Source organism: Oncorhynchus masou, chromosome 29 (genome assembly GCF_036934945.1).
Source record: "Oncorhynchus masou masou isolate Uvic2021 chromosome 29, UVic_Omas_1.1, whole genome shotgun sequence".
In the NCBI taxonomy this organism is placed as follows: domain Eukaryota; kingdom Metazoa; phylum Chordata; class Actinopteri; order Salmoniformes; family Salmonidae; genus Oncorhynchus; species Oncorhynchus masou.
Window position 1 is genome coordinate 36875941 of NC_088240.1, and position 16433 is coordinate 36892373.

Below are 16433 nucleotides of genomic sequence, written 5' to 3' on the forward strand. Positions count from 1 at the left end.
TAGCAAACTCACATTTTGTGGGTCTTTTTTATGGGGCAAAGCAGCTCTAACCAACATCTCCAATCTCGCCTCATTGATTGGGCTCCAGATCAGCTGATTCCTGACTCCAATTAGCTTTTGGAGAAGTCATTAGCCAAGGGGTTCTCATACTTTTTCCAACCTAGACTGTGAATGTTTAAATGATGTATTCAATATAGACAAGAAAAATACAATAATTTGTGTGTTATTAGTTTTCTATGTTTGTCTATTGATGTGACTTAAAATTGAATCTTATCTTCATCTATGACCAATTTATGGAGAAATCCAAGTAATTCCAAATGGTTCGCACACTTTTTCTTGCCACTGTATACCTGTGACAGTTATGAGGTTATCCCCTATTAACTTGTCGTTGTACCATTGACTCCTCCACCCACCCACACACTCCTGCTGCTGGCAGAAGGAGAATATCAGGCGGAGACACTCTGCCAACGTGCTGCGCTTCTTTTCCGAGCCCGAGGACTCCGTGCTTCCCATTCGCTCCAAGCGCGCCACCGTGGACTTTTCCCTGCTCACTGTCCCCAGTGTCTCAGAGAATCATGTCCCGCATCACACCACCACTCCACTCCAAGTACAGAATACCAATAAACCCCCCCCCCCCTTCCTCCCAAGAGTGTCCCATCTGGGAGTGTGTGTGAGAGAGTGTGTGTGTTTTAGTCTTTGCCGAGTTCCTTTCTTTGCCAGGCGGATGATACACAGTTTCGTCTCTGGTGCCATGAAGCACAGCTACTGTGTGGCTTCATGGGTCTTTCTGTAGGAGTGAAACACACAGCTGGAGCCTCTTCATATGTGCTGTGTGACTTTTCTATCTCTGTCTGTAAGAGTTCTGAGGACCAGTTTTTGTAGGATATTCCCTTTCTTTGTGTTATGTTTCTCTCCATTTTGTCCTCCACCATTTTTTCTTTTTGAATGATACTCTGAGGAGGCAGTTAACCAGAAGGGGAAAGAAAAACATGAATGTGTAATATCTGCTTCATTTTTAGGCTGTGAATGATACCCATCTAGTATATTTCCAATTATAAATCTGTCTTAATAAAGAATTCATGTAAATGATCGCCTACCCTCTTCAGTCAAGTTCCCAGACTTATTTGGGGCAGCTATGTTTAGCCGCTAACTTTCTCTGTCAACACTCCTCCAAGACAAGACATAGCTGCAGTCTTTCCGTGAGGTCATCCTCAGTTAGGAGTTCTGGTCTAGACTAACTCACCGCTGGCAATGGAAGACGCTGTATTCCTCCAAACCCACGCTGTGGTATAACTCCTGGTTCCTGCTCCCTGCTCTCTGTCCCGGCTTTGATAATTCTAGTGATTAGGCCCTGCACGTAGAGCTGATCTGGCAGTCTCACCCGCGTCTAGAGGCCAACAGGGCATGAGTGACTGACTCCATTAGTGTAGTCATACTGCACCGTGAGTCATACTACATGCTTATCAGCACATCATATCACATGAATACTAATGTATAGGATGTAGATGTACTGAAGGGCAATTTTGTATTACATAATAAGGGCAATGATAAATTATGTTTTACTGTTTGCTGATGAATATACATTCATCAGTGTTCTATATGTTTCGATTCGTTTTTATTTTCAACCCGTTTTGCCTTTTTAGAACATGGACGGATTAAGATGAGATGAAGAAGCAGACAACAAAATGGCAAATATGTCAACAAAGACAGGAATATGACAATACTACACATCTCCCAATAGCGTTATGCAGTGAATAGAGCAGTCCGACAGGGCATAAGTAGAGTGTTGTAGTGTATTCCAGCCGATCTCTGACCGGCGCGTCTGTCCCTCAGAACCAGCCAGCCTCAGCCCTGGGCAGCAGCCTACTGCGCTGTGACAAACTGGACCAGGCTGAGATCAAGAGCCTGCTCATGTGCTTCCTGCATGTCCTCAAGAGCATGTCTGAGGGTAAGACCACACCTCTCTCTAGTGCAAGTACATGATTATATGAGGGGGGGGGGGGGGGTGGATATGGATATGCTTAGTGACCCGTGTTTTCTACAGCCAGTAGTTTCCCCAAGACTTCATCCCACATGACCCCCTATCCTCTATTTAGTGCATCTGGGACGCAAGCGCAGGTGACTCTCTAACTCCCTTCTATCCTTCGTTCAGATGCTCTGTTTACATACTGGAACAAGGCCTCGTCTGCTGAGCTCATGGACTTCTTCACGCTAGTAGAGTAAGAAGTGACCTCGGCTTGGCCGTGTTGTCGTAGTCCTGACGCTACTCCATACCATTTACGGTGCATATCGGGGGATGTTTAAGCGTCCTCTGTCCACATTGAGTAACGATAAGTCTCCCAACGTTTTTGTTTCCAGGGTGTGTCTCCATCAATTCCGATACATAGGAAAAAGATCCATCGCAAGGTAATGTTGCCAGAATGGTTCAATTAGTTGTAACGCGCTTGTATGTAAAACCTGTATATGAGACTACATTCATAATTTATTATATTTTATGTTATTGTTTATATAATTGTGTTGATTCAAATGTTATGTTAATGTTGCGTGAATATTGTCCAACCATTTTAGGGACATGATATTGTGCTATTTTAAGGTATAGGAATGAATGTCGTTTTGTAGTAACACTTGAGACCAGAACACAAACCAGTAACTGATATTTCTACCAATAGGCCCAAAACAGTACTAATGTGTGGTTTGTTGAGCTTGGTTAACAACATTGTGTGTACAGTAAAGCCCCTGAAACACTACACCATATAAACACACTATACAGTACGCTCATAATTTGCCTTTGGACTCTGGCACACACATTCTCTGTGGGAGCTCTCTGCCGGACACACTGATGGCTATGGGTCTCACTCTCCACTCTCTCTAACCCACCACCACTCTCTGTTTTTCTATTCATTTTAAATGCTGGCAAGTTTAATATAGTTTTATAAAAAAAAACATGGCTCCTGCCCCCTCCTGCTTGGGTAAGACTGGAGGTGGAATTAACTCTCCTATACTAAAAGCATGTTGTCTTCTCTCTTTTCTGATTGGCCATCTTATAACAGCACACAACTGATTGGGCATGTAATAGCACCTCGTTACTCCTGACATAAGCGTCACCGTATATAGTGTCTGTCACTGTCATGTGCATGCGCTGGCTTCTGCTGCTACTAACTGCTGTCATGCTGATCTGGCATTGTCTGACCCATCGCATGAGAAACACCCTTCTCTGAATCGCCTCACAGCTATGATTTTACTTCTCAACACTGAATCAGGACTGTATAGATGATCACAAATGGGAAGAGTAGCAGTGTGTTAAATTCGCTCCAAGATGCTCCAAATATACATAAAGCAGACATTTGTTCATGTCCTAGAGGTGCGCTTGATTTTCTCTTTAACCCTATTTCTAGCCTGGGAGACAGTTCATGATTAAGACGACCACAAAGGAGTCTTAAACTGATCTGGTTACCAGGCTATACATTATATCCTACCATTTTTTAAATCAATAGAATCGTTAGGTATGTGTAATATCCAGTCTAACCTGCTTGACTAACCCTGGTCCTGCTGGTAGTGAGCCACTCGTCTAACAGTGTCCTGTTTCCTCATCAGGAACCAGGAAGGGGTGGGACTCGTAGCAGCACATGAGCGGAAGTCTCAGACTCTGCCTGTGTCCCGTAACAGGGCGGGAATGATGCATGCCCGCTTACAGCAACTCAGCAGCCTGGATAACTCATACACTTTTAACCACAGTAAGTGCCCCCAAACACCCACCTCTAAACCAAAGGCCCCTCTGCTCCTCCCTCTGTAGTCAGTCATCATTATCATCATCATCATCATCATCCTCTTCATTAGAATCATGTGTGCCAAACCCAAGTCCAAAGTCAGCCGTTCTAGAGCCGTCCATTGATGTTGTGGTTTTGAGTGAATAAAAGTTAGGGGTTTTATCCTAGAGAGTACATGAACCCTTGGGTTGAAGGGATGGTTTTCATCGGGCCAAGGTCACCGTGTAACGTTATACTGACTTCACAGGAAAGCAAAAGAGATTCAACTCTATAGTATAGGGTGTCTGTTACATGATTCCCTTTTAATGAAGTGGATTTCTTTGTGTTTTCAGTGTAAGAAAGATTTCAAGTGTTCTTGGAATATCTGTAGACCATGGTAAGAATGTATCAGGTCAACGACAGGCAGCTTTCAGACTTAGCTCTGTTCATCTGGTTAAATTAAGAGCATGCCATTTTAGCTGAGAATGAGGCATTTTAAACCCTCTGATCCCTCTATCCTGTTCATTTCTGTTCCCTTAACTCATTTCTTTGTATTCAAACCTCTGAAAAATCACAAGTAAAATGCATTTTGTTTTCAACTCCACGGAATATTATTTCCTCCTCTGAAGCAAGTTTTTTTTTACCTTGATACTAATGATGACTAATCTCTCTGATTGTATTGTAATGATTACTCACGAGGGCATTTATGCAGCCCTGACTCAGTCTGCAGTGCAAATTGCACCCTAGTCCCTATACCAGAGCCCTATGGGTCCTGTTTAAAAGTAGTGCACTAAATGGGGAATAGGGTGCAATTTGAGACTCTGTCAGAGCACATAAGAATTTAGGGGTGATTTGAAAGTGCTCCAGCAGTGTGTGTGTGTGGGTTTGTACCCTGCAGCCTATAGCCACTCTGATGCTGACGTGGTGAACCAATCGGTCCTGGAAGCTAACATCGCCACGGAGGTCTGCCTCACCGTGCTGGACACTCTCAGCATCTTCATCATGGGATTCAAGGTACACTCCTAGCTGTGGTTTCTGTTGGTGATAATAAGCGGTCCTCAACATGTAAAAGTCATCTCAATGCCTTACTCATGTGATTATGTTATCTAAAAGTTGAAACTCCCTATTCAGTTTTGGCTTACCAATCACTGACAAGAACACAATCCTGCTTGTGTACAGTACATGCATTTGTTATGTCTTGTTTTCCATTTGATTGGATATGTCACCTTTTTTCCACTTGTTACTTGATGTTGTCTATTACTGCCAGTCCCTGGGCTTTTGAAGATAACAGTCTGTACCTTTATGTCCTCAGACCCAACTCTGTTCGGACCATGGCCACAACCCGCTCATGAAGAAGGTGTTCCAGGTGCACCTCTGCTTCCTGCAGATCAACCAATCAGAGACGGCCCTCAAGCAGGTCTTCACCTCGCTGCGCACCTTCATCTACAAAGTAAGGAGGCCAGTGGTCCTCAACACTTCGCAGTAGTGAAGTGTTTTTCTCTCCCTGTCTTAAATGTGCAGAGTATCTAATCATCACTGTGTGTGTCTTGTTTCCAGTTCCCCTGCACCTTCTTCGAGGGTCGTGCAGACATGTGTGCTTCGTTCTGCTACGAGATCCTAAAGTGCTGCAACTCGAAGCTGAGCTCCATCCGCAGCGACGCCGCCCACCTCCTCTACTTCCTCATGAAGAGTAACTTTGACTACACCGGGCGCAAGTCCTTCGTCCGCACTCACCTACAAGTGAGAGAGAGAGGGTTTCCTTTCTACATGCTGATATCAGAAGATCTCTATGTAGCAGCACGCTCTATGGAGCTTTCCTAAAGAGTGGCTTGGTTGATGGTTATGGTAGTAGTTTTGTATTGATGTGTGCATTTCCTGCCCTCACGCTCAGGTGGTGATCGCCGTCAGTCAGCTGATCGCTGACGTCATCGGTATCGGAGGAACCCGCTTCCAACAGTCCCTGTCTATCATCAACAACTGTGCCAACAGTGACAAGACCATCAAGGTCAGATCCCGATGGGGATACTATTCTCATTCCAACTGCATGTCATCCGTATCGCTTGGTCTTTAACTTCTTGCGTCGAGCAATCTTGTATCGGGGAGCGTAATCATAGCCTCAAGCTCATTAGCATAACGCAACTTTAACTATTCATGAAAATCGCAAATGAAATGAAATATATTCACTCACAAGCTTAGCCTTTTGTTAACAACACTGTCATCTCAGATTTTCAAAATATGCTTTTCAACCATAGCTATACAAGCATTTGTGTAAGAGTATTGATAGCTAGCATAGCATTAAGCCTAGCATTCAGCAGGCAACATTTTCGCAAAAACAAGAAAAGCATTCAAATAAAATCATTTACCTTTGAAGAACTTCAGATGTTTTCAATGAGGAGACTCTCAGTTAGATAGCAAATGCTCAGTTTTTCCAAAAAGATCATTTGTGTAGGAGAAATTGCTCCGTTTTGTTCATCACGTTTGGCTAAGAAAAAACCCCGAAAATTCAGTCATTACAACGCCAAACTTATTTTCCAAATTAACTCCATAATATCGACAGGAACATGGCAAACGTTGTTTAGAATCTATCCTCAAGGTGTGTTTTTCACATATCTATTCGATGATAAATCATTCGTGGCAGTTGACTTTCTCCTCTGAAGCAAATGGTAAAATGCACGCACCTGGAGATTACGCAATAATTTAGATGGAGGACACCAAGCGGGCACCTGGTAAATGTAGTCTCTTATGGTCAATCTTCCAATGATATGCCTACAAATACGTCACAATGCTGCAGACACCTTGGGGAAACGACAGAAAGTGTAGGCTCATTCCTGAGACATCACAGCGCCCTCAAAATCTGGGCCTTTTCCTGATTGAAATTTCATCTTGGTTTCGCCTGTAGCATCAGTTCTGTGGCACTCACAGATAATATCTTTGCAGTTTTGGAAACGTCAGTGTTTCTTTCCAAAGCTGTCAATTATATGCATAGTCAAGCATCTTTTCGTGACGAAATATCTTGTTTAAAACGGGAACGTTTTTTTAGCCAAAAATTAAAAGAGCGCCCCCTATATCGAAGAAGTTAATGAACATATTATATGAAATATATTACAGCCAAGGTTGGACCACTTGAATAATCTGCTGTATTATCCTGTGTAGAACACCGCTTTCCCGTCAGATGTGAAGGACCTGACCAAGCGGATCCGGACGGTCCTGATGGCCACAGCTCAGATGAAGGAGCATGAGAGAGACCCGGAGATGCTGGTGGACCTGCAGTATAGCCTTGCCAAGTCCTACGCCAGCACGCCCGAACTCCGCAAGACTTGGCTGGACAGCATGGCCCGCATCCATGTGAAGAATGGAGACCTGTCCGAGGTCTGTACCAGGCTACGGGTCAGAATTTGGGCCTGATAATATGAGTATGAGTCAATGCCAGAGGGATGGGTGTTATTTTGATATGTGTAGTTATTTAAGGAATGGATTATGGTAGAATCTCTCTATACACAGTATGATGATGTTATATGTTGAATTCAAGTCATGTGGGTGGCTGGTAAAACATACTGATCTATCTGGGATGTTCTCTGTTGTTCACAGGCAGCCATGTGTTATGTGCACGTGGCGGCACTGGTGGCCGAGTATCTCCGGAGAAAAGGTGCGTTTTCCGTCAGCAGTAGAGATGTTGCTGATGATTGTCTTTCGATGGTGCCGTTGTCTCTTTTCAAGGCAGGAGAACTTCACAAGGGGTTCATGAATGGTCAGCGCATTGTGATTTTAATGAAATTATTGGATAGTTATTAGTTTGTTATTAGTCAGTAGTCCAATACTATAATGTGATTAGTGTACATAGCACTATGTAATTTGTCATTCTTTCTACGTTCCGATACGATCAGGGGCCATATGTATTAGTGATGGGGGAGAAAACTGATACAGTGACACACAGGGATCTTATTTTTGACGATATAGGGTGTTGTTTTGACAATATCGCAATATTATTTCTGCGTTAGTTGGTTGTACCTGCCCAAAACTCCTTCATAGCCTTTTCTCCATCTTCTTTTTAAATAGGGAGACGGTTTGTTTTCAGCACTAGAAAACTAGTTTTCTCATGTCTCTCTCTGTCCCACTGCAGCAGACATATGGTGAGGAATATGTTTGGAACATCAAATCGCAATAAAATGGCGCTGTCGAATCGCAATACATATACAGTTGAAGTCGGAAGTTTACAGACACCTTAGCCGAATACATTTAAAATACGTTTTTCAAAATTCCTGACATTTAATCCTAGTAAAAATTCCCTGTCTTAGGTCAGTTCAGCTTTTATTTATTTCATCACATTCCCAGTGGGTCAGAAGTTTACATACACTCAATTAGTATTTGGTAGCATTGCCTTTAAATTGTTTAACTTGGGTCAAATGTTTCGGGTAGCCTTCCACAATAAGTTGGGTGAATGTTGGCCCATTCCTCCTGACAGAGCTGGAGTCAATGAGTCAGGTTTGTAGGCCTCCTTGCTCGCACACGCTTTTTCAGTTCTGCCCACACATTTTCTATGGGATTGAGGTCAGGGCTTTGTGATGGCCACTCCAGTACCTTGACTTTGTTGTCCTTAAGCCATTTTGCCACAACTTTGGAAGTATGCTTGGGGTCATTGTTCATTTGGAAGACCCATTTGCGACCAAGCTTTAACTTCCTGACTGATGTCTTGGAATGTTGCTTCAATATATCCACGTAATTTTCCTCTCTCATAATGCTATCTATTTTATGAAGTGCACCAGTCCTTACTGCAGCAAAGTACCCCCACAACATGATGCTGCCACCCCCGTGTTTCACGGTTGGGATGGTGTTCTTCGGCTTGCAAGCCTCCCCCTTTTCCTCCAAACATAACGATGGTCATTATGGCCAAACATTTCCATTTCTGTTTCATCAGACCAGAAGACATTTCTCCAAAAAGTACAATCTTTTTCCCCATGTGCAGTTGCAAATCGTAGTCTGGCTTTTTTATAGCGGTTTTGGAGCAGTGGCTTCTTCCTTGCTGAGCGGCATTTCAGGTTATGTCGATATAAGATTTGTTTTACTGTGAATATAGATACTTTGTAACTGTTTCCTCCAACATCTTCACAAGGTCCTTTGCTGTTGTTCTGGGATTGATTTGCACTTTTCGCACCAAAGTACGTTCATCTCTAAGAGACTCCTTCCTGAACGGTATGATGGCTGTGTGGTCCCATGGTGTTTATACTTGCGTACTATTGTTTGTACAGATGAACGTGGTACCTTCAGGCATTTGGAAATTGCTCCCAAGGATGAACCAGACTTGTGGAGGTCTACATTTTTTTCTGAGGTCTTGGCTGATTTATTTAGATTTTTTTCCCCATGATGTCAAGCAAAGAGGTACTGAATTTGAACGTAGGCCTTGAAATACATCCACAGGTACACCTCCAATTGACTCAAATCATGTCAATTAGCCTATCAGAAGCTTCTAAAGCCATGACATCATTTTCTGGGATTTTCCAAGCTGTTTAAAGGCACAGTCAACTTTGTGTATGTAAACTTCTGACCCACTTGAATTGTGATACAGTGAATTATAAGTTAAATAATCTGTAAACAATTGTTGGAGAAATTTGTTCTGTCATGCAGAAAGTAGATGTCCTAACCAACTTGCCAAAACTATAGTTTGTTTTTACAAGAAATTTGTGGAGAGGTTGAAAAACGAGTTTTAATGACTGCAATCTAAATGTATGTAAACTTCCGACTTCAACTGTAGAATCGTGAGAATCGCAATACATATCTTATCGTGATAAAATTGTATCGTGAGGTCCCTGACAATTCCCAGACCTAGTATGTATCAAGCGCCTCAGAGTTAGAGTGCTGATCTCGGATCAGGTCCTCCCTAAACTGATCATAAATTAGCACTTTTGCTCTGAGATGCTTGATACATACAGCCACATATTTTTTATGTATCACTGTAATCTGTCGGTCTGTGTTGTTTCACACACAGCTTCTTAACACCAGAGGGATAATCAGCTCTGTGAAAGCAGGTCCACTCATAGCACACTGTATAAGAGAGCAATTATCTGTTTCCCTGACAACAAAGTTTCACCTTTTGCCTGTTAGTACACCAGATAATGTTCTGAATGAAGCTATATTTCGTCCTTAGTTTATAACCTGTATAAAACACCTCAGAAAGAAGAAAATGTCTGTCTATTTGGTTTATTGATGATGGTCCCATCTCCTTAACGTCCGTAGGCATGTTCAAGCAGGGTTGCTCAGCCTTCCGGGTGGTCACTCCCAACATTGATGAAGAGGTGTCCATGATGGAGGATGTGGGCATGCAGGATGTCCACTTCAACGAGGTGAGCGACTAGCAGCCCGCTGCTCTCTGCTGCCAGGTCAAGACATGAGTTCTGGTGCTCGTTTGAATGTCCTTTTTTGGGCGGGGCATTCACAATTCTTATCTTTTTTTTAATGATCAGTTTATATCCTTGGATCATTTCCAGCACACTTGCTGCTAAATTTTGGAGTTTGCACTTTCCTAGAGATAGCTGCCTAGTTATCTTGTAGAGATGTTATCTGTGAATCAGCTCTGCTCCTCACTATCAAACAACATGCAAAACAAAAGTACTTACGGAACAACATGCAACCAATTCCACATCTAATGATACGCTTGAATTTATTACAAATAAATCCTCTCTGTTCTCTAATAAGGCACAGTGTAGCTTATCCGTGATAGCCATCCAATAGCCATTTAGAGTTGATGCGGAACAAATGTGCATTTAAATCCCATTTTCGTATCCTGTTCACCACATCCTCATTATACCAGGATGTCATTGGAGTTATACAACCGTTTATGTTGTTGGATCAAGGACAATAGACCTCTAGTACTTTCTCTTTGCACTAAGCTTCATAAAGCTTTCTAAATGTTCATAAAGCTTAGAAATGAAGCCCTCGTGTTGCCTATAGTGGACACCATATGAAAAGTGTTGTTTTCTCTCATCCTTTCTCCAAAACAGGATGTACTGATGGAGCTGTTGGAGGAGTGTGCTGATGGCCTGTGGAAGGCTGAGCGCTATGAGCTCATCTCAGACGTCTACAAGCTCATCATCCCCATCTATGAGAAGCGTAGGGACTTTGAGGTATAGCAGCAGACCTGCACCCTCTGTTGCTTCCCCTCTCAAGGTCACGGGGCTCAACAGTGAAGGATAAAGGGCCCAGACATTGATTCAAATATGCTGGTTCTTATCGGTGTGTTTCTCAATTCCACAGAAACTGGCTCACCTGTACGACACGCTCCATCGTGCCTACAGCAAAGTGACAGAGGTCATGCACACGGGCAAGAGGCTGCTGGGCACATATTTCAGAGTGGCTTTCTTTGGTCAGGTGAGCTAGCGATTTAAATCTGACGGTAGGCTGTTGTGTCACAGAACAATGCAATGGAGATCTCACAAATTGTTTCACTTTATTATTGCTTTGCTCTTCCAAATACAGTATGCAGGTATTTAGATTTTGAACTAATTATATTTTCAATGTATTGCTTCAGATTAATTCAAATTCAAGGTGCAAATGGCTAAATAAATGAATAAGGGCCCTTTATCCCCCAAAAACGAATCTTGATTTGAGCATGGGAGCTGCTGGAAGCGTTTTGATTGATAAAAGCATGACCACATCACGTGGCCTTTTATTATCCATTCTAATACTTTTTTCCCCTGCTTCTTATCCTCTTTAAAGGCAGCGGTAAGTTCTGCAGTAGGATCTGCTCCTGAACAGCCAAAATCTGTGTGTGGTGTGCTGTTGCTGTAATCCATGCCATTTTTTTCAGCCAAAGTGTGCTGCTTAAAGCTCTTAGCAGTTACATTAACTCACTAACCTTCCGCCAACTTTTTTGTGTTTGGTTGTTGCAACAGCATTGCATGTTGCTGATTCAATGGAGTAATAGACTGACTTCTTAGCTTCCATTTTTACAATGTTATTTTCTAAGTCTTCTTACACCTGGTGCTTCCTCATCTTTCACTGTGTTAACTCTTGTGTTTTGCAGTTGTTGCTTTTGACAGTTTGCTTTGTTGGCGTGGATAACCTTCATAGAACCATGTTCCTTGGTGTTACTTCTGTATGTGGTGTTATAGTGTGAACACTTACATGCTATAGTTGTAGTCTGGGTAGTGTTGGAATAACTATGATTTTTTTTGTTTTCTGTTGCTCTACCTACAACTCCGTAGCAGTACCAGTTTACTGACTCTGAGGCTGAGGTAAATGAATGAGAGAGCGAATAACGTGGTTGGCACTCTGCATTAGAGCTTAAGGCTTGTGATGTGCCCCTGTTAGTGCAGTCAGTGGTATTAACCGCCACCTAGCTTATCCATCTCGACCCTCTACTACTCTCTGGCTTAGTGTTGCCCTGACAACAAGCATATTATTCGAGGTTCAATGGGAAGATTCCATTTTTTGTCTCTGTATCCATTCATCCAGGTGATAGCTACTTCCCCATTCAGCTACAGTGCTGAGGGATTTTTGTATTATTGTTTTTTGGGTATAAATACTGTGCACCCTTTGGAGTGAAATCCAAACCCCTGCGTCCGTCCTTTTATTTGTCCAGTAGCACTGATCCTAGATTAGTTGTTGTTTGTTTCTGTGCTCTGACTGTGACACAGATCCAGGGATATGTATTTTGGGAATATTTCTTGCTCTCAGGGTCGGGATATGAAATTGTTGCTGTCACTCATCCCATTTCCACAGACAATTAGTCAACACGGCGTAGTGCCTTGCTCATTTGTCTGTTATACTCTTGTTTTTAAGTCTTCATACTGCTTTTGACGTCGTTATTACATGAACACCTTGACATTTGGGTTTTCGTTGGTTTCCTTTTCTCTCATACTGTAACCATAGTGTGTGTTTTTGGCTTCCTCCTAGGGATTCTTTGAGGATGAAGATGGTAAAGAGTACATCTACAAAGAACCCAAATTCACCCCACTGTCAGAGATATCTCAGAGGCTACTCAAGCTCTACTCTGACAAGTTTGGCCCAGAGAATGTTAAGATCATTCAGGACTCTGGGAGGGTAAGTGTCAAATCTTTACTCTTGGTATTTGACCCTCGAGTTGTGATTGGTCATTCCTCTTATTGGTCATTTATGTTGTGTGTTCCGATTGGTCTTTTATATTATGTGTCCTGTCCAGATCAACCCTAAAGATCTCGACTCAAAGTATGCCTACATCCAGGTGACCCATGTCACCCCGTTCCTGGAAGAGAAGGAGCTGGTGGACAGGAAGACCGACTTTGAGAAGAGCCACAACATCCGGCGCTTTGTCTTCGAGATGCCCTTCACCGTGTCGGGGAAGAAGCAGGGTGGGGTGGAGGAGCAGTGCAAACGCAGGACCATCCTGACCAGTAGGTGTTCCACTTCATCTAGACCGTTAAGGCCAATGAAGGGACACCGAGGTCGACATCTTATTCCAAATGTATGTTCGTGAATGTGCAGATTTTGTAAAAGATTTTCCTATTGCTTACACAGTGAGACAAACCTATAGAGGACTCTCACGGAAAGTAATTTCGACGCAAATATCAGACGCATTCCTTACCGCTCAAACATGATCCGTGCGTAACCGCTTAGAACACTCCCTGCGTGTAGCTGGGAAAGGGATGGTTATCCAGGTAATCTACAGATATGTGTAGTCCTTGGGATCATGCTGTGGAGCTGACAACGGTAATAAAACACATCGGTCAACACAGTTCCAGTCACAGGGGAATATTGATGTTAAATATGTCGTAGTATCTTTAGTATTTACTTTGACAAGCACCTTATACCCATAGAAACCTTTGCTAGCATCCAGCATGTACCTGTGCCTCTACCTGGCATATATTGCTGTAGGAAGCGTCCTGTGCAATAATGGAAATATCTGATTAGGTTCTGAGTATGTCAGCTCTTTGTTAGTAATATTTCTTCATCTTAATTGGTTGTGTTTTTATTGTTGTACAGTGTAAAACACTCCAATGTACAAACTTCATCTTGTATCTTCATTATCTGATAAGGCTGCCTTGCCTCAAAGGTCTTTAGTGAGTTAATGGGCAAGTCTCACGCCATCAAACCGCTTAGGACACATATCTGTCTGAACCCCTAATAAACGTATGTGTGGGTGAGGATGTTTTACCCACCTAATAGGTTGAGCAACCATGTTCACATCCATTTTCTCTCTCGCTCTCTCTCTCTCTCATAGCAACACACTGTTTCCCCTATGTGAAGAAGCGTATTGCAGTGATGTACCAGCATCACACAGACCTGAACCCTATAGAGGTGGCTATAGACGAGATGAGCAAGAAGGTGGCCGAGCTGAGACAGCTGGTTTCCACCAGTGATGTGGACATGATCCGCCTGCAGCTCAAACTACAGGGCAGCATCAGTGTCCAGGTGCAGGCCTATGCCCTCATAAACCACAATTCCTGTCCTCACTAACCACATCCCCTGTCCTCACAGAGCACAGAAACACAACTTCCTCATTTCTTTACCCAGTTACCTCTTCTATATGGCAAAGACATCCCTCAACTTTCCAATCTGAAATATATGTTCTTCTTCAAAACCTTTTAGGTAAATGCTGGTCCCCTCGCATATGCCAGGGCTTTCCTGGATGATGCCAGCACCAAGAAGTATCCTGACAACAAGGTCAAACAACTTAAAGAGGTCTTTAGGTGAGTTCTTACAGAATACACATTCCCATGCCGCACAACATATCTATCCACTAAGTAGTTACAGAAGACCATGAATTTACATACACTATGTATTTTGTATGACACTGGCCTTTTGTGGAGCAGGCAGTTTGTGGAGGCGTGTGGCCATGGCCTGGGTATCAACGAGCGGCTGATCAAAGAGGACCAGCAGGAGTACCACGACGAGATGAAGGCCAACTACAGAGACCTGGCCAGAGAGCTGTCCGCCATCATGCACGAGCCAGTAAGTAGGATCTACCTGCTAGCATCACAAACATTGGGACTCAATATTGTTTGTGCATCAGTCGTTTTTAATGATTTGTACATTTTGGAAGAATCTGTTGTATTTGTTCTGATTGCGATGCTGGTGAAACAGTTTAGTTTGAGGATTGTTATGAACGTAACTGTTATTATAAGGCATTGGAATTTCATAGTCTAATATTTGATCTTTGATATCCCCCTTTTCCCTCTGTTTTTCCTTTGTGCTGACATGAGCAGATTGGATGGTAAAACATCTTTGGCATGGACTTCATTGTGTGATTCATTCTAATGAAATTGTCTGAAATAGACCATTTATCATTTAGCATCACCTTGAACTCTCTCTCCCTCGCTCCCTTTTCCTGCCTTCCAGATCAGTCCAGTGGAGGATGGCATGAAGAGCGTTCTTCCAGACTCGCTGCACATCTTCAATGCCATCAGCGGTACCCCCAGCGGTGCCACCATCGCGGGCATGCCCAACTCCTCCTCTGTGGTGTGAGATCCACTGGGATTGGCTCACTCCTGACCTCAACGCTCCGCATGCACGCGCCAACCAGTGTGCCAGTGCTGCCATGAGCCCCCATTCCTGCTTCACTGCTCTCCTACTAATGTTCTTTTAACCTTCACTCACCCCTCCTTTGGCTTGTCCCGTGGGCCAGGACAAAGGACCATGACGTTTTCTGTTTTCACTATCGTATACAGTACAGCCACTCTGTGGAGGATGGGACCAGGGACATTGATCCATGAGGAACGACTGAACTAAAGGAGTTCCACATGAACAGAGGGGGGTGGGGGGATAGTAGGGTTGTCTATCTGTGGAGCAGACATACAGAATGAGGGGGGGACTGGTGTATCCTCCATCCTGCGTGTGAGTCTGACTGAGGTTCCTGTCTGTGTAGTGCTGGGGTTCTTTGATATATACTGTATATGACATCACTGGTAGTGTTTCCTGTGGAGACGTTCCTGTAGGGATCCTTAAAGCAACACAAATGTGCATGTGATGTCACTAGCTCCCCATCAGCCTCCTGTCGTCTCATTTTCATCTTTTTGTTTTGATCATTTGTCTTCTGCTCTGAACTCTTCAAGTGATATTGTATGTACATTATTCCACTTTGGTAAATCTCATATTGATGTCTTGGCGAACTATATTTGCTGCATACATTGGCATTCATCTCTCTGTACATGAAGACTCGTTATGTTTTTACAAAGCTGCAACTTAATGGAAAAAGAGCCTCCTATGAAAACATTAGTGTTCAACCTTAATCACTGAAATGTCTTAGAATGGGATTTTTTTATTATAATTTTTTTTTACAGCCATTGCATATAAGTATATTCCAAGCTGTTAATTCTTGTATATAAAAAAGGAGTGCAATATTTGTCTTTTGCAAGGTGTCTTGCTGTGTTGGGTTCAATACACTGTAAAGATGTTTGTCCTTCTTGCCAAAGCAATGAGGTGTGGATCCAGAGACGAGGCCTACTGTGGTAGTTTATATGAAGCTTTGACCATTTTAGTGTTCATTCAAATGTTAATGAAATCATTTTTATATTTGGGAAGCATTGGGTTTTTTATTTTTATTTAACAGAAAGTCACTGTTCTGCTGTATACAGAAATGTTCCCTAATGCTTTTCTTTTAAATAAAATTCCCTTATTTCTCTGCACTTCTACTTGATTTCCTTATGAACCTTTCTCACAACAACATCGATGGAAGTTGTCTAGTAGTTTATTGACTGTAACGTTGTTTTGTATGAT

General features: G+C 42.8%; 1 protein-coding gene across 1 annotated transcript in view; it reads left to right on the forward strand.

Moving 5' to 3' along the window:
• LOC135519457 (dedicator of cytokinesis protein 9-like) overlaps positions 1–16342 on the forward strand; it is a 69931-nt gene extending 53589 nt beyond the window's left edge. Inside the window, 19 exon segments of the mRNA XM_064944693.1 lie at positions 1834–1948; positions 2153–2219; positions 2359–2406; positions 3595–3734; positions 4645–4760; positions 5059–5196; positions 5304–5486; positions 5638–5751; positions 6900–7115; positions 7335–7392; positions 9978–10084; positions 10742–10864; positions 10995–11108; positions 12636–12782; positions 12901–13111; positions 13939–14129; positions 14307–14407; positions 14531–14669; positions 15057–16342. Coding sequence (XP_064800765.1) covers positions 1834–1948; positions 2153–2219; positions 2359–2406; positions 3595–3734; positions 4645–4760; positions 5059–5196; positions 5304–5486; positions 5638–5751; positions 6900–7115; positions 7335–7392; positions 9978–10084; positions 10742–10864; positions 10995–11108; positions 12636–12782; positions 12901–13111; positions 13939–14129; positions 14307–14407; positions 14531–14669; positions 15057–15182 — 2454 coding nt within the window. The 3' untranslated portion in view covers positions 15183–16342.
• The last annotated feature ends 91 nt before the right edge of the window (positions 16343–16433 follow it).